Source organism: Saccopteryx leptura, chromosome 5 (genome assembly GCF_036850995.1).
Source record: "Saccopteryx leptura isolate mSacLep1 chromosome 5, mSacLep1_pri_phased_curated, whole genome shotgun sequence".
Lineage (NCBI taxonomy): Eukaryota > Metazoa > Chordata > Mammalia > Chiroptera > Emballonuridae > Saccopteryx > Saccopteryx leptura.
In genome coordinates this window covers 50,114,954-50,134,046 of record NC_089507.1, presented here as the reverse complement: position 1 = coordinate 50,134,046, position 19,093 = coordinate 50,114,954, and the positions used below count along the sequence as shown (strand labels likewise).

Below are 19,093 nucleotides of genomic sequence, written 5' to 3'. Positions count from 1 at the left end.
TTTAAACCACCAACAGGACACACACACATACACACACTTTCTTTTCTTTCCTTTTTATGAGGTAAGATAAAACAGGTATAGACCAACTTTGAGAAAACAATCTCTTAGTAAACTACATGTACTTAGAATTACAGTAACAAAATAAACAGAAGATTAACATCATCAGAGGATAAAAGAACCAATTTGGAGATAGATCATGGGCTTTAGAGGAGACATCAAGGTCACATTTGTTTTCTTTCTTTCCTTTTTCTTTTTTAAATGTAATTGATTGGGGTGATACTGGTTTGCAAATCCATATAGGTTTCAAGCTTTACAATTTAATAAAACATAATCTGCACACTACATCATGGGCTATTGCCCCAAGCAAAGTCTCTTTCCTTTCCCAGTCTACCCCCTTTGCCCACCTCTACCTACCCCCCACCTGCCTTTACCTCTGGCTATCACCACACTGTTGTTGATGTCTATGTGCTGCATATAGAATTTTTTTTGTTTATTCCCTTCACTTTCTTTCATCCAGCCTCCCAACCCCCTTCCCCATGACAGCTGTCAGTCTGTTCCATGCATCCATGTCTGTTTCTATTTTGTTTGTCAATTTATTTTTTTAATTAGATTCCTCATATAAGTGAGATCATATAGCATTTGTCTTTCTCAGACTGGCTTATTTCACTTAGAAAAGTACTCTCCACGTCCATCCATGCTGTCACAAAAGGCAAGATCTTTTTTATGGCTGAATAATATTCCATTGTATAAATGTACCACAGCTTGTTTATTCACTCATCTACTGATGGAAATTGGCTGTTTTCAGGTCTTGGCTATTGTAAATAAACACTGCAATAAACACATGGGTGCATATATTCTTTTGAAATAGTGTTTCATTTTTTTTCAGCTCTATTCCCAAAAGTAAGAATGCTTGGTCAAAAAGCAGCTCCATTTTTAATTTTATATGGCAACTCAATGCTGCTTTCCACAGTGTCTGTACCAGTCTTCATTCCTACCAGCAGTGCACAAGGGTTCTCTTTTTCCACATCCTCCCCAGCACTTGTTGTTTGTTGGTTTATTGATTATGGCCATTCTGATAGGCATGAGGTGATATGTCATTGTGGTTTTATTTGCATCTCTATGACAAGTAACGTTTTCTTTTTTGAAATTGTTGTCTATTTTTATCCTGAGAAAGCATGACTTGAATGAACTCTACTTCACTAAAAATTAATTCAAAAAGTATTTTTATTAAGACTATTTCTGTTGTAATTCAGGATCAAGCTTTGTTTAAGTTTTTAGAAAAATGAAACTCTTTATCCCATGCCCATTTTGATGGTTTATTAAGAATAAAACACAGTATAGGCACATGGGATTTTTCACTTTTTATTAGTATTTTGAATTTGTGGGTTACCAGGGATGTTTGGCAAAATACGTTTGGCAGTGAAAACTATACATTTTCAATTTATTTTGTCCTTTTATGCTTTCTGAACTGTGGATCACTGATGCTATGATACATACATAGATGGGGTCTCTACAGTTATCTAGTAAGATTTATAGAGTTACGCTGGGCCAAAATGCAATCCATGTGGGAAATGGTCCATGAGAGGCTGGATTTAGCTCAACATTGTCAAAGGAATAATGGGGAAGGGAACATTGGGAGGAATCTGGTATGTTTTGCAGAGGTCCTGAGAAACTACCCCATCTCTTACTTCACTCTCAGTATTTCAGAAAAACTCTTGATTTATTAGCTAAGGCCTGAGCATTCTCCACAATGAAACTAGCTTAGTCTCAGAAGTCAAAACAAGCTAGGAACCTTTAAAAGTCTGTTCTTCCTTTTCAAATGGAGAGACCACATGATTTGCATTGGATCTGCAGCAGTTGATATGGGGAGCGAAATTGTCTACAAAGTGAGGTACAACAACGCAGGTGGGTTATTGGTAAACTAGAGAAGAATGTTCAGGTGCATTATCAAAATCAGAACAGCTTGAAACAGAAATTGGGAGTTGCGGATTCAAAATCACAGCCTTGCCTTTAAATTAAATCAAGATTGCTTCCTATTTACCCAAATCTTCAAATGGTAAAATCTAAGTCTAACTTAATTTTTTTGAGATAAAACCCACACTAATTTTTAGTTTCAATGCAATAAAAAGATGAGTTAAATGACAAAAGGAAACCTCCTGATTTGATAAGTGACCTAATCCACCCCTTGGCAACGGGAAGCTGGTGTAACACTGACAGGAAGTGAAAGAAAGGAGGGCTGAGAACTGAGAAATGAGAAAAGCAGGGAGGGAGGGCGGAGGTTGGGGATCAGCAGTGGTTGGAATAAGAGGAAAGTAGTAGCTTTATGGCCAGACAGTTGCATGGGAGGAAAAAGAAACACCTCTTAAAGATGTAAAAATAGAAATATTTGAGAAATAATGACCTAATTAATTATATTTTTCTTATTTTTAAAAAAAATTAAGCCAAATTAAAGAAAAGCCAGCTCATCAACCTGTGTAAGTTTTTTTGGTTTGCTGATTTGCAAGTCAGTTTTATCTTTAATATACCAAAGTTCAAATTCTGTCTCTCCCACCCCAAAATAAAAACACACAAAAGAACAACACCACCCAAAAAGTCTTGCTGAAACCTTATTAGCCAGTTAGACCTGTCCACAATTTCCAATATCATTGTACCACTGCAGCATTGCAATGAAAACCCTCTTATGGATATCTCAAATTTTAGGTGTTGAATAATGAACTTGTAGGTTAGGAAATGCAGTAGAAAAATTTGTTTGGACATAGGGAGAAAAGCCAATTTTGACACCAGCTCTCAGACCTTAAACTTTTTGGGGATAACAGCTTCCTCACCTATAAAATAAGGGAACTAACTATTGTACATGGCCTCTTGTCCTGCTTTACAATGGACTTCTAAGCAGTCTAATGTTCACTCTTTTTCTTCTCTATTCATTTAAAAATCAGTCCTTTACAGTCATCCTTCACTTAACACACTTTAAAGGATTTTCATTGCTTTTGAGGTTCATTTTTTTCATTCAACACTAAATATTTATTTAGCACCAGCAATGTGGTCAAGAATGGCACTCAGTTCTATTATAATAGAACCTATTTATTTATTTACTTGTTTATTTTAAGAGAGAGAGAGAGAGAGACAAAAAAGGAGAGAGATGAGAAGCATCAACTTGTAGTTGCAGCACTTTTGTTGTTCAGTGATTGCTTTTCCTATGTGCCTTGACCGGGGAGCTCCAGCCAAGCCAGTGACCCCTTGCTCAAGATGGTGACCATGGGATTATGTTGATGATCTTGTCCTCAAGCTGGTGACCTTGGGGTTTCGAAACTAGGATCTCACCCTCCCAGGTCAACGTTCTATCCACTGAGCCCCCACCTGTCAGGCACAATAGGGCCCTTTTAAATGAAAACTCCATAAAAAATACTCTCTTCTCTAGAAACTTTACTGTCTCCTACTATGACTTTTGGGGTAGAAAACTAATGGTGAGGAATCACTGCTATAAAACTGATATTAGTAATTTTGTCAGAATGATTAATTTGTTAACCTTATAATTTCAGTACAAAGAGTTGCTTGTAGGATGATAAAGAATTTTTCTAGTTATGTGTTCACACTATTTTTTGTAGTGGAGGGAAACATTTATATTATTGAAAAATATTTCTTGGATGCCACACAGATACAGAACTTGTACAGATTTCTAAATGAGATAAATAATAGAATGGCAGCTTTAATAGAAGCTGGACATTCCAAATAAGTTGATAGTTTGGGGGAGAGACTAATAATGAATTCAGTTTTAACCACTTCCAACTCAATATACACAAGAATTAGGTTTCCATTTTTCTTCCCCTTTACTTCATATAAGATCTGTTAGTGCTTCTTAAGGGGATAAAGTGGATTAATGCCTAACATCCATTTCTATCTCTTCTAGAGTGCCATTCCTTACTGCAGAGGCTGAAAGGAAATTTCCCAGACTTCTTTGCTGCTGGAATTGGGATGCACTTAACATTAGTAAGGCAGAACTGAGACATAATTTTAGGCTGCCTTTGGTTTTTCGAGAAGCAAGCAGAGTTTGTAGGCACCTGACTTTTTCAGTGGGAACATTATCAGAATTCCCAGTGTGTGACCACTAGTTTCATGGGTGTTGATAGTCAAGGCCTACAACACCAGTTTTCTAATGCCTGTCTTGGCAAGTATGGTGTGTTTCTGCAGCCAAAAGCAGTAAGGAAGCTTCCTGGTCATGAAGGCTTCTGATTTGTGGTGGCTTCCTTCTTGACAGGACTGTTTTGTAATTGTGATGGCTTCCTGATTGTGCAGTGTCAGTATGGTTTTGGAGATTCCAGCATAAGCATCAGCTTCCCAATATTTTAATTAGATTTCTCACTATGCATGCAGAAGCTGACTCTTGGTGGATCAGTTTTACACAGTGCAGTGTCTTTGGGAATCATTCTTTTTTTTCTTTTCTTTTTTTTCTTTTAAGGAGAGAGACAGTGAGAGGGACAGATAGGGACAGACAGACAGGAAGGGAGATGAGAAGCTTCAAGTCTTCTTTAGAGAGAGAGGAAGGGAGACACAGAGAGAGAAACATTGATTTGTTTTTCCATTTATTTATACATTCATTCATTGGTTGATTCTTTTTTTTTTTTTTTTCAGAGACAGAGAGTCAGAGAGAGGGCTAGATACAGACAGAATCAGAGAGAGATGAGAAGCATCAATCATTAGCTTTTTGTTGTGGCACTTTAGTTGTTCATTGATTGCTTTCTCATATGTGCCTTGACCATGGGACTATAGCAGACTGAGTAATCCATTGTTCGAGCCAGCGACCTTGGGTCCAAACTGGTGAGCTTTGCTCAAACCAGATGAGCCCGCGCTCAAGCTTGCAACCTCGAGGTCTCGAACCTGGGTCCTCTGCATCCCAGTCTGACGCTTTATCCACTGCACCACCTCCTGGTCAGGTTCTTTTACCTTTTAAATCTCTGTTAGGGATTGTCTGCAAGCCACAATTTTGGCATTTTATTGTTTACAAATTTTTATAGGCATTTGAATTTATTATGTCCTATACATACTTAATTTTTTTTTTTTTTGTATTTTTCTGAAGCTGGAAACAGGGAGGCAGTCAGACAGACTCCCGCATGTGCCTGACTGGGATCCACCGGGCATGCCCACCAAGGGGTGATGCTCTACCCATCTGGGGCGTTGCTCTGTTGCAATCAGAGCGATTCTAGTGCCTGAGGCAGAGGCCATAGAGCCATCCCCAGCGCCCGGGCCAACTTTGCTCCAATGGAGCCTTGGCTGCTGGAGGGGAAGAGAGAAATAAAGAGGAAAGAGAGGGGGAGGGATGGAGAAGCAGATGGGCGCTTCTCCTGTGTGCCCTGGCCAGGAATTGAACCTGGGACTCCCGCACGCCAGGCCGACACTCTACCAATGAGCCAACCAGCCAGGCCCTTAATTTTTTTAATATATTTTTATTATGAATAGAAAATTTACTTATATACATTTTAGACAAAACACAGCCATAGAAAAGAATATGAAAATCACATGCTACTCTACCATCCCTTGTTGTAGACCATCTGCCATTGGCACTGTTTGGATGAGTACCATCCCTTTTGGGGCACTTTTTCTCTATTTGTATATATTTGTGTAATCAATTCAATACACACTGTTTCATAAGCTACATTTTCAGGATAATGTGTCTACAGCACATTTCTATGTCAATAAATATAAATGTACATTATTTAAATTTTTGCCTAGTACTATCAAAGTAATTTAAATATTTGCAAGGGTAAAATTACAATGCATAACTATATTATTAAGCTTTTGAAAATCTGTATTTGTTTTATTTATTTTTTTATATATGTTTAGGCTTTTTATCTTTTGTTTTATTTTTTAATTAAATTTATTAGTGTGACATTGGTTAATAAGATTATAGAGGTTTCATGTGTATATTTCTATGGTACATGATCTATATATTGCAGTGTTTTAAATGACAAAACCTCCTTTTTATGAGGTAAGAATTATGTTGACTGGAAGTAAACTATGAGATATAGAATGGAGACCCAGAAAATAGTCTATTTGTTGTGCTCTTGTTAAGAGACAATGTATTTATTATAGAATATAATTGCAATTAAAAATCAAATTATAAAAAGGCACAGAGGTAACTTAAGAAAAGTAGAGGTTGGTAAATTTATACAGTACTTTAAAATTAAGGGTAAATGCAGACTTTTAGGTCCCATTGCATAACAAAATGTTTTCTGTGAGCGCTGCTGCCACCTGTTGGCATATTGCAAGCACACTACAGTCTGGTAGAACCTTTCTATCTGGGGGTAATTCTGTAAGATAAGGCTGCTCAAGGTGAAAGTACTCAACAAATGAACCATCATTTGGCAGTAGAGTCAACATAAAATTTTATATTAAAATATAAAACTCAAAATTATACAAATAAGTTTATATCACTTTAACACATTTTATGTTCTAATTGCTAGAGTAAATCAATTTCTGGAGAGTAAGTTTTCGGACAAAATTCTCTGATAGTAATTTGCCAACATTTTGACTTTTGAAGAATAATAAATTGCTTTTGCAGAGTATTTGAAAATTTCAGTAATTTTATTATGTTACTTTGTTTAACTGCGGGTCTTGATTTAATGTATGATTTTGACTTAACATGTAGCCCTAGAACTCAATTCAGTTTTTTCACAGCAAGCCCGTAACTTCATCCCTTTCCCTTACGTTTATTAACTCAGCCCAAAAACTATGGCCAGGCCCTAAAATGGTCACAGCTATGTATTTCGTTAACCTAAAGACATCATACTCAAACTGTGTTTCAGCTCCTGAGCCCTAAAGTTGAATGACCGCCTGGTCACCTCCCCATGAAACCAGACTGAGGCATCCAGAAGCTGATCTCAAGACCTTAAATAATCATTTACTGCCTTTGACTACTCAACAAGAAACGGGACCTCAAACCCCTTACCCTTGATTTGTTAATTTTGCTCTATAACACCCCCCCCCTTTTTAAACATTTTTATTTATTTTTATTTTTAGAGAGAGGAGACACAGAGAGAGAAAGAGATAGAGAGAGGAAAGAGATAGAAAGAACAAAGGGAGGAGCAGGAAGCATCAACTCCCACATGTGCCTTGACCAGGCAAGCCTGGGGTTTCGAACCAGTGACCTCAGCATTCCAGGTCGATGCTTTTACCCACTCTGCCACCACAGGTCAGGCTAACACCCCTTGTCTGTAAACCATCCGAGAGTGCTGGCTTTTCCAGCACAGCTGCCCATTCTCCACTGCGTAGTACTATACAATGCATGGCAACTTCTTTCATTGCGACCCCGTATCAGCTTAGTTGGCTTTCTGCAGTGCAGGGTGGACAAACTCTCCGGTTGGTTACCTTTGCTCCATCATTTTACAAGGAAACTTTTCAAACATACAGAGAAGGCGAGAGAGTATTGTCCATAGACATCTACACTTCCACCACCTAGGTTCAATAATTATTTACATATACTTGCTTTAATTGTATCTCTTTCTTCTACTGAACTGTTTCAAAGTACTTACAAACATCACATTTTACCCCTCCATACTTTAATATGTGTATCCTAATAAGGATATAAAAGAGTAAGGATGTTCTTTTACATAAACACAATAACACTGTAATGTCTAAAAAAATTCATAATTCCCTAATACCATTGAACAATCAATTAATATTATAGTTTTTCACTGTTGCTTAATGCTCTTTATACTTTCTTTGTTTTGAACTAAACTGATCAAAATTTACATTTAGTTATGTTTTTCTCTCTCTCTTTCTCCTCTAACATTCTTAATTTTTCAAAACAGGTTAATTGAGGTATAATTTACCCCAAAAGTCACCCTTTTTTAAGGAGCACAGTTCTAAGAGTTTTGACAAATAGATATAGTTGAGTAACCATCACCAAAATCGAGACCCAGACTATTTCCATCACTGCAAAAAGCTCCCTCAAAGCCTGTTATAGTCAGTATCTTCTCCATCCATCCCACTTCATCCCTGACTTCTGTTCATATGGTTTTCTGTAGTCACATATGTGGAATAACACAGCAGATAGCCTTTGATGTCTGGCTTCTTCTGCGCTTAGTGCAATGCTTTTGAGATTCATCTCTGTTGTTGCATGTGTCAGTCTTTTTTTTTATTTTTTATTATTGTTACTGAGGAGTGTTGTAGTGTATGAATATTCTGCAATTTATTCATTCAGCAGTTGATGAGCATATTGCCAGTTTGGGCCCATTATTAATACAGCTGCTATAAACATCGGTATGCAATTCTTTGTGTAGATACATGTGTTTATTTCTTTTCAGGAAATACCCAAATGTGGTATTGCTGGGTCATATGTTAAGTGGGTGTTAAATTTTATAAGAAACAGCCAAAGAGTCTCACAGTGTCTGTGCTGTTTTGCATTTGTAATAGTCATGTATGAGATTTCCAGTTGCTGCTCCTCCTTACTGGCACTTTTTTTTTTTATACCATACTAGTAAGTATGTATGGTATTGAGTATTGTTTCTTGTGCTTAATTGCCATGTGAAACTCTTTGATGACATGTCTATTCAATATTTTGTCCATTTTAAACATTGGACTTAACTTTTTGCTAAGTAAAAATTTTGTTTTGTGGTTTTGGTTTGCATTTCTCTGCTGACTAGTGATGTTAACCTTTGATGTTTTGAGCATCCCTTGAATATCATCCAGCTTGTCTAGTTAACAGGTCTAACTCTGCATTTGTCATTGGCTTTGCATTTAATTTTAGAACTTTTTGAGTAGCACTGTCAATCTTTTGAAGCCATTTGTCTTTTGCAAGATATTCATTTTCACTTTGCAATCAATTAACACAGTATTTTGTGTAGTTTTGTTTTACAGTATCTGACAACCAGTGTGAGACTGACTTCAAAAAGATGGTGATCCAATGTGATGATGAACTAGGATACATGCTTATGTTAAACTGTAGGAGTGGGTTTGAATACAAACTAATTTTTAAGAGGTCAGTTCAATTGTGAATGTTTTTGTGTTATGACTTCTGTTTCTCTATGGAAACTTGTAAGGGAAAAAAACAATGTTTGTTAATAAGTACTGTAAAACTAAGAATCTTTAACTTCCATGACTAAAGTCTTTGTTTTTATTTACAGAGACAGAAAGAGAGTCAGAGAGAGGGATGGATAGAAACAGACAGGAACGGAGAAAGATGAGAAGCATCCATCATCAGTTTTTCATTGCAACACCTTAGTTGTTCATTGATTGCTTTCTCATGTGCCTTGACCGTGGGCCTTCAGCAGACCGAGTAACCCCTTGCTTGAGCCAGCGACCTTAGGTCCAAGCTGGTGAGCTTTGGTCAAACCAGATGAGCCCAGGCTCATGCTGGTGACCTCGGGGTCTCGAACCTGGGTCCTCCGCATCCCAGTCCGACGCTCTATCCACTGCACCACTGCCTGGTCAGGCTGAATTTTTTTTTTTTTTTTTTTTTAAGTAAGGTTTGATTGAGCCAAACAATGTTATCCAAGACTGGTCTTGGGGCTAGAGTCTAAACCACCAACAACATGGCTGGGCAGAAAAGACAGCATGTCAATTATCCCAGAGTTTTGCAAGCATTTTTATACATTAAGCGAGGAGAAGGGGAGAAGAGGTAGTCTGAAAGAATTTACATGAGCTGTAGGCAAAGGGGTGAGGGAAGGTGAAGCACGGCCAGCCCTGGGATAGCAGAGTCTGCATAAAGAATTGTGGATTGGCTGAGTGCAGAGTTTGGAAATCCCTTATGTACACAACAAACAGAGACCCCTGGGTTAGATTGTTCCTGGCTAAAATAATCTATGGAAATAAATTTGACATCCCAATAGGCAAAATAGGAATGTGAGAAGGCTTTTGTTGGCTGGACTGCAGCCGTTAACTAACAGTTCCGTCTCTCTCACTCTCTGACCACTGTAATTTAATGTAGAATATCTCAGAATTATTTTCTTTTCAGTACCCATATCGTAATTATCTGGTGGAAATCAGAGATAATTTAGGAAATTAAAAGGTTAGTCAATTTATTTAGTACTTTGGAATTAAGGACTCAATGCAGACCTTAAGGACCCATTGCATAGTAACTGTGTGCGTTTGTGTGAAAATTGCTGCCACCTATTGGCATCTTGCAAGCACATTTTATTAACTAATCTATATATTACAGTCTAATAGAGCCTTTCCACCTGAGGATAATTTTGTCTAAAAGGCTAAAGTGAATATATTAACAGATGGACCAATATTTAGCAGTAAAAAGAAAATAACTAAAAAATTATATTTAAAAAAACTAAAAATTAGCCCTGGCCGGTTGGCTCAGCGGTAGAGCGTCGGCCTAGCGTGCGGAGGACCCGGGTTTGATTCCCAGCCAGGGCACACAGGAGAAGTGCCCATTTGCTTCTCCACCCCTCTGCCGCGCTTTCCTCTCTGTCTCTCTCTTCCCCTCCCGCAGCCAAGGCTCCATTGGAGCAAAGATGGCCCGGGCGCTGGGGATGGCTCTGTGGCCTCTGCCTCAGGCGCTAGAGTGGCTCTGGTCGCAACATGGCGACGCCCAGGATGGGCAGAGCATCGCCCCCTGGTGGGCAGAGCGTCGCCCCTGGTGGGCGTGCCAGGTGGATCCCGGTCGGGCGCATGCGGGAGTCTGTCAGACTGTCTCTCTCTGTTTCCAGCTTCAGAAAAATGAAAAAAAAAAACCAAACAAAACTAAAAATTATACAAATGAATTTATTTAGTAATTTATTGGCAAATTTTTGTTGTTGTTGTTAAAGCTTAGTTTATTTATTTATTTATTCATTTTACAGAGGAGAGGGAGAGACAGAGAGAGAGAGAGAGGAGAGACAGAGAGAAGGGGGGAGGAGCTGGAAGCATCAACTCCCATAGGTGCCTTGACCAGGCAAGCCCCGGGTTTTGAACCGGCAACCTCAGCATTTCTAGGTTGACGCTTTATCCACTGCACCACCACAGGTCAGGCAGCAAATTTTAAATTAAAACTACAACTGTTATAATTTCTAGAGAAAATTAATTTTGTAGTGTAATTTACAAGGTCTAAAATATTCTTTAAGGAAGTTTTAATGATTCCAAAATTTAAATTATCTACACAGAATCATAAGTAATTAAAAATTTCTACTTCTCTTTCAAGTTAAATTTCTGGATATTTTATTCCCCATATACATTTCTAATACACATACTTCCATAGACAGATACATAAACACAAACACACACTTTACTTGAGTAAGTAGTTGTAATGAAAATGTAAAGTTTTAGTCATTTATCACAGCAGTTCATAAAAAGTGAGTTGATGTATTTTGAGTAGCATGGGGGTTTAAAATGACAAATCTGGGTTTTATAATATAAACATTAATCAACTAGCTACCCTATTTTGATGGGGCTAGAGGGAACCGAAAAGTTTGGGAACAATGGAATCTCCATACTTTTCTGATTTCATAAGGGTGCTACTCTATATTCCCTCAAAAAAACTAGTTAATCCCTGTTACTCTGTGTGCCCTGAATTTCACACCAGCATGTCACTGCACTACAAGTTTCTCAAAATGCCTCTGAGAGTTACTGTTTCCAGTAGAAGCAGAGGAATATAATTTTACATGTGGACCTATACTACAGCTATAATTGAGCTTGCTAAACTATCCCCATCAGAGGTAAAAGTGTAGTGATTATGAAGAAGGAGAAACCAGAAGAATGCAGAGGAGAGGGAGGCCTGCAGTGTCTGGCCTCCCAGCCTGTGACCTCAGTGTTCTTGACTGAGGGAACAAGGGCGGACAGAAAAGTTTGAAATATAACAAACCATGGCTGTGGACCTTGCTTGTTTTCAGTTCCTTGAAATGAACTTGCAGTTCCAGTAAGAATGAGTGATAGGATTATCAAGGTCAGACCCTCAGCAACCTCTCCTGTTCCTCTCCATAAGACATGAAAGTCATGTAGGTCTGAAAACAAAGAAGTCATAGAAATCGGGCATTTGTTACATGAAAGCTAAAGCTGTAAAGGTATATAAGATGTAAGAAATCTAACTCTGGGGAGCACGTGTTTTGTTGCCTCTTTTGGGGTCACGCAGCTCTACCAGCTAAATAAATCCTGTTTCCTTCATCAAGTTGTCCGGGGCGTTTTTGTCCTCCTTTGATTCCTGCAATAATTAAGTGTTCAGTTCTGGAGTCAGAAGAACAGGGCACTGCCCTTTAATGATAGTATGATCTTGAGCAAGTTTCTTTTTTTTTTTCTTTTTCTACAGAGACAGAGAGAGTCAGAGAGAGGGATAGACAGGGACAGACAGACAGGAATGAAGAGATGAGAAGCATCCATCATTAGTTTTTCGTTGCGCACTGCAACCCCTGAGTTGTTCATTGATTGCTTTCTCATATGTGCCTTGACCGTGGGCCTTCAGCAGACCGAGTAACCCCTTGCTTGAGCCAGTGACCTTGGGCTCAAGCTGGTGGGCTTTTGCTCAAACCAGATGAGCCCGCGCTCAAGCTGGCGACCTCGGGGTCTTGAACCTGGGTCTTCCGCATCCCAGTTCGATGCTCTATCCACTGTGCCACCACCTGGTCAGGCTTGAGCAAGTTTCTTAAACCTGATCCCAGTTCTGTTATATATAAAATGGGAATATTAGCTGTCTTCTCTCATAGGAATGTTCTAACAAATAAGTTACTGCATGGGAACGTATGAAATAGAACTTGGCATATAGTACACACTCAGTAAATGATAGTTTTTACCATTATCTATACCAAATGTGACAGTACTATGTATGATGTAGCCTGATTGGCAAAACTTCTGCTGGACCAAGTTTTAAAAAATCATAACACCAATTTCATTATTTATTATTGATTTCTTACTATGTTTCAAGCATTTCACCTAGATCTTAAAAGGAATTAATACAATGTCTCAATAACTTCAATATTATTCCTACTTATAGGCAAGGGAATTGAGAAACAGTTTCATTAACTTGCCCAGTATGGCAGAATTAGTGGCCTATATATAAGGTGACCAACTTCTTTACAATGAAAAGGAGGACAAAAATAAATTGAAGAAAACAATATCGTAAATAAACATTTTATTCATTGCAACAATAATACACAATATAAATGCATAATAAAAACATTTTTAATATTTTATATTGTAATTATGCTTACATGACTTAATTTTTAATAATAATTGTAAGAAAAAAGTACTCATTTAGTAAAAATAAATATCAAACAAAACCACTAATTTGGAGTGATATTTGGGTGTATTTATCATTTTCTAATTAAAAAATTTGTTTTATGCAACTATTTAATCAAAATGCATTATTAATAGATATGGTTTGAGGTTAGATTTCCACTTTAGAACTTGAATTTCGGGAAAATACTTGTAAATAAAATTATATGTATTTGGAAATTATTAAATAATGAATTAATAAGACGTGAATTGTGCTTACCTGTCTGTGCTTGAATATTCATTGAGAAAGAAATAATCATGAGTCTACAATGTCATATGTGCCAAGCTGTGTTTTAGTAAGAAGTACACAAAGCCATTTGCGCAGTTTGGTATATCGCGCAGAGCGCATGCCTCCATAATTGTGTCTGGCCGCACTGTACTGATCCTTGACAAATCGTCATGTCACATCACATGCAATGGAGCGACTCTGCATGGATTGAATACAGACCATCAGTCTTCCAATATCAAAAAGGAGGACATGTAGGAGGACACTTTTCAAGGGAGGATGGAAGTTACAAAAGAAGGACTGTCCTCCTTAAAGGAGGACAATTGGTCACTTTACTATAAAGGAACTCAGACTTGTCAAATTTCAGAGTTAATTTGTAACCTCCCTTTATACACATGCACACTGTAGGGCTAATAGCTGAGGCCACCATCACAGCCGCCTGGCTCGTGCAGGTTCCCATTTAATTCAGACAGATGGTAATGAAACAATGGAGCCAAGAACTGGTGAGCCATCCTGTATTCTACACTCATACAGGCCAACAAGTAAAAAACAAATACATGGGGCACCAAAACCTACTCACATGTTCTCCTGTTCCACAACCAGGAGAATCTTTCTGGTTTTCCCTAGAATCAAAGGCTTCCACTTCACCAGTCCAGCAGAGCTCACAAAGCCCCTCACCTCTGTTCCCCTTCAGCTCCTGCCATCTTGCTTGTTCCTCTCTGCCACCACGTGGCCTCCCTCCCAGCAACAACATGGTCTTCTTTCAAAAATGGCCTCCTAGCTAGTCCTTGAAAAACTTTTAGGGTGAAAGTCCCTCCTCCAGCACACATTAGCATAACCAAGCCCCTTCCCAAGCATGAAGGTAAATCAGCAGCCGCATGTGGGCAGTGCCATTTTTAACAATAAAAGTGAACAAAACCAAATAACACATTTTACAAACTTATTTGACACACACAAAATAAGAAAAAATGGTCTTAACTTAATGAATTTAATCAATAAGTAATGTATTTTGTTAAAATTCTCTTGAAAAATTTTATTAACATAAAAATAGAGGACACAATTTCATAGAATCATTAAACAGGTCAGAAGAAGTCTTCAGAGCATCTAATTTACCTTTCCCATTATATAATTAAGAAAACACCCAGAACGGTGCCAGGCTTTGTCTTAGCCCAGTAGGCTAAGCAGGTTTCAAGACCCTCGATCTAGTCCTTTCAGGACATCACACTTGAATGATTTATCTTTACATGTCATTCTGTTGCGGATGCACGCATTTAATAAAAAATAGAAAGTATTGCTTTTCACTCTAAAACAGAACTAGTGAAGTTTCACAATATGTCCAAAGAGCAAAGATACTTCCAAAGACCGTGCCGGAGAAGTAAACGCGCAGTTTCACGGCCAGCTTCCGCGGAGGGTTAAGGGAAGGCGGGGCAATGCGATGGGCGGGGCTACGGAAAGAAGGTGGGGGCGGGCTTACGAAGGGCGGAACCGTGGGAGGGTACAACGAGGGGCCGGCCTCTAACGGCCTTCCCTCTCCTGGGTTGTGCGGGTCGTTTTGCGCATGTGCAGCTCCTTTTAAACTACGGAGACGGCCCTACCCCAGGGTTTGTGAGGGTTGGAGCCAATGGGAGGTCCCGGTGAGCGCGCTCCCGTTGGCTCGAACTTTTCGTGCTCCGCTTCCTCCTACGGCGGCGCCTCTGGTTCGCCGCCTAGCTGCTTCCTGTGGACGCTGTCAGGGTTGCGCTTCCTCGAACCGCGTCCCGGTGGGCGCTCCCTACCGACTCCGGGCGCGGACGGCGCCCGGCCGGAGGATGGCTGCGTCCGGTCTGGTGAGTGCGGGCGGCCTCCTCGGACCTCGGACGCGAGGCGGCGGGGGACACGTTGGGCCCAGCCTGTGACCTCTTGAGGCTTTCTGTGGGAAGGCCGCGCGAGTGTGTGGAGATCAACAGTGATTGTTTGCCAAATAGCCAGAGTTTATTTACCTGTTTTGTCAAGGCTTCTGGTCGTCATTTCGGCTGTGATGACATCTTTCTCTTAAGGGAGTCTTGTGATTTCGACTTTTTAAGCCTAATTCCGGTACCTAGTCATCCAAATAACGTCCTGGCCGTAGAGCGGTTGAAATGCCTCTTTGTTTGGGACGCGGCGGTCCGGAGAAGCGGCTTGGGGGGAAGCAGTCGGTTGGGATAACGTTCTCCCAGGGGCAGCTGGGAAAGGGGCGAGGGGGGACGGCGGCGGAGGGATCTCGGGCTTTGTTTACCTGTTTCTGCACGCCCTTGGTTCTCACCGGCCTGGATCTCATACTTCGCCTGGGTTGCCATGTATTACACGACCCGCGGCACACCCTGTTCTACACTTGTATTTCTGCTTTATTTCCCTTTTTAAGAAAGTCTTCAGCATCGGGGTATTCCCATTTCTATATACTTGTATTTGTTTGCGTAAAGAAATGTGTATGCAAGGGTGGTGTAATGTGTACTTTTTACTGTGAGCACATACATTATCTGCATTATATAATTTAAAAAAGAATATTGGGGAAGGGGAATAAAATTTACCATTTAAATAACCTTTAAAAAATTTTTAGGTTTAGCCTGACCTGTGGTGGCGCAGTGGATAAAGCGTTGACCTAGAACGCTGAGGTCACCAGCTCAAACCCTGGCTTGCCTGGTCAAGGCACATATGGGAGTTGATGCTTCTTGCTCCTCCTCCTTTCTCTCTCTCTCACTCTCACTCTCTCTCCTCTCTAAAATGAATAAATAAATAAATAAAAGATAAAAAAAATTTTTAGGTTTACAGCAAAATTGAGAGGAAAGTGCAGAGATTTCCCATATACCCTCTGCCCTCACATATGCATAGCTACCTTTGTTATCAACACCCCGCACCACCAGAGTGATGCATTTTTTTTTTACAATTGATGAACTTTATCACCCATAATTTGACCCATTATCACCCAAAGGTTATAGTTTTCATTAGGGTTCACTCTTGCTGTTGTGCATTCTATGAATTTGGACAAGTATATATTTAATGGATGACATATATCCATGATTGTATCATTCAGAGTATTTTCACTGCCGTATAAATTCTCTGAACTTGCTATTTATCCCTCTCCTCCCCAATCTCAGTAACCATTGATCTGTCTTCTTATTGTCTCCATATACTGTCTTTTCCAGAATGTCATATAGTTGGAAGCATACCTATGTGGCCTTTTAAGATTGGCTTCTTTCACTTAGTAATATGCATTTAAGATTGCTCATTTATTTTTCATGCTGAATAATATTTCATTGTCTGGATGTACATAGTTTATCCATTCACCTACTGAAGTTGCTTGCAAGTTTTGGCAGTTGTGAATAAAGCTGCTGTAAACATCTGCGTGCAAATGGTTGTGTGAGCATAAGTTGTCTGCGCCTTTGGGTAAATACAAAGAAGCGCGGTTGCTGGGTTACATGGTAAGAATGTTTTGTAAGAAACCACCAAACTGTCTTCCAAACTAGCTATACCTATTTGCATTCCAAAATGAATGAGAATTCTGCTGCACCACCTCCTCCCCAGCATTTGGAGTTGTCAGTGTTCCAGATTTTGGCCATTTTGATAGGTGTGTAGTGGTATCACTATTTTAATTTGCATTTCCCTGAGGACGTCTTTTCATATGCTTCTTTGCTGTCTCTATCTTTTTAAGTGAGGTGTCTGTTAAGGTCTTGGTCCCATTTATTTTTTAATTGGGTTGTTTGTTTTCTTATGGTTGAGTTTTAATTAAGAGTTCTTTGTATATCAGATATGTCTTTTGCAAATATTTTCTTACATTCTGCCTGTCTGCCCATTCTCTTGACCACAGTTTATTTTTCAAATGCCTATCATAATCTTAGAGCTGTTTAGAGCCTTTTAGTTCTAATAACTCACTTTGAGTCATAATCCATTTAAAAGACAAGGGGAGAGAGGAGAGTTTATTCTGTCATGCCTGCACATTAGTAGTTCTTAACTGGGGATGGTTTTGCCCCCATGAGACATTTAGTGATGTCTGAAAATATTTCAGGTTGTCCTGAGAGGGATGGATGAATGGGTCCTGATGGCGTTAGTGGGTGGAGACCAGGAAGGCTGCTGAGCATCATCTTACAATGCATAGAATTGGCCCTCACAACAAAAAGTCATACAGCCCAAAATGTTAGTAGTGCTGGAGTTTAGAAATCCTGATGAATTGTATATATATTATTTTCTTTGAGAAACAATGTGACAGGGAATGGAAGAAACTAAAATTGAAATTGATTGTGCCCTGGCCACTTAGCTCAGTTGGTTAAAGGAATCACCCTGATATGCCAAGATTGCAAGGTTTGATCCCCGCTCAGGGCATATGTAAGGATCAACCAATGAATCCATAAATAAGAAATTCATATTTCTGATTCCCTCTCTTTCTCTCCCTCCCTCCCTCTTCTCTAGAAATCAATTTTTATTGTTAGTATTCAGGGTTTCATGAAGAGGAACCACAAAGGAATGAGGCAGCAACAATACTGCAAGTGGAGGACCCCAATCTCTCCAGGATTGAGGTGCCTTAGAGAGATCAGTTATCCAATTTATTAAGCAGAAACATGACATCATGCATAAGAAACTAACAAACAGAATACAGTGTACAATTTTATTATTTAGTTTTGCAAAACCGATTAGATTTCTCTTGCCCTTTCTGAGACATAACACCACACCATCTGCTGTCTGATTCCTGACCTGCAGAAAGCTCCAGCAAGGAAGGCCAAGCATCACGTCCTGGAGCCTTCCCTGGACGCGACTGCCTTCAGTCATGTATGCTTGTTCTCAACCTTCACTTTCTCAGGATGGGAACAGGAAGTCACTCAGTGCTCTGTGCTTTGGCTTTCCTCCAACATCCCCCCCCTTTTTTTAACTCATTCTGCCACATTATGGTGTACGAGGACACTCGTCCTCCAGAACAACACAAGTTGCTTCTGCTCTTTCTCTAGACCAAGCAAATATAAAAACAAAACAGCAATGACAATTAATGTGCTTATTGTAGAAGCTCCTAATAATTGCAAATGTTTAATGGTTTAGTTCAGACAATCCATCAGCAGTACTGCTTAATAAAGGTATACTAGAAAGCAGTTTCAGTTTTTCTCTGAAAGTGTCACATATATCTTTTTTAGAACCTCATCTATTAATTACGTTTCAGATGAGTTTTGCCATTGTCTGTGCTTCTGAACAGGGATCCAGACTACTGCTCTAGCTTTAAGTATATACAGAGAATCAACAGATTGATTATAATTAATAGAGAAATTGAGACATGTATAAAATGAACAATTCACACAGGTAATGAGATTAATTGATTTATTCTAGAACACAGGACCAATCATGAACACACAAGGTAGGCGTACATAAGTCTGAAAGGATTACCCTTGTAATATATATAGAATAAGGTGATGTGACCCATTTTGTATAGTAGATAACCAACCCTGTGATTTTATATTTAAGCAATGATCTTCTGCACCTATATAAATGGGTAATCTGTCTGAGTCCACAGTGCCATTTGATATAAGCTGTCCTTCTTCCTCAGGCCTTACGGGTCCACGGCTATCAAATGGTCCTGGCAGCCAAACAGAATTATTAACATAAACAGAAAAAAGGGGTGTCTTTCCAATGAACAGGTCTATTTAAAGGAGGATTAGGAATACAAGTTCAGTAAGAGTAGTTAGT

At 39.2% G+C, this 19,093-nt stretch overlaps 2 protein-coding genes across 3 annotated transcripts in view; one reads left to right on the top strand and one right to left on the bottom strand.

Annotated features, from left to right (window-relative positions):
* STAP1 (signal transducing adaptor family member 1) overlaps positions 1-14,798 on the bottom strand; it is a 60,053-nt gene extending 45,255 nt beyond the window's left edge. The window contains exons 1-2 of one of the 2 annotated variants that reach the window (XM_066387791.1): positions 14,525-14,798; positions 11,783-11,921 (exon numbers count right to left, since the gene is read on the bottom strand). The gene's annotated coding sequence lies outside the window, so the exon portion shown is untranslated. Of the gene's footprint in view, positions 1-11,782; positions 11,922-14,089; positions 14,161-14,524 lie in introns of those variants that run through there. The other variant, XM_066387790.1, reaches the window with a different exon arrangement.
* A 28-nt stretch (positions 14,799-14,826) lies between these two features.
* The window catches only part of CENPC (centromere protein C), a 70,161-nt gene continuing 65,894 nt past the window's right edge, over positions 14,827-19,093 (top strand). Inside the window, exon 1 of the mRNA XM_066387789.1 lies at positions 14,827-15,237. Within this exon, the coding sequence (XP_066243886.1) occupies positions 14,842-15,237 (396 nt within the window). The 5' untranslated portion in view covers positions 14,827-14,841. The remainder of the gene's footprint in view (positions 15,238-19,093) is intronic.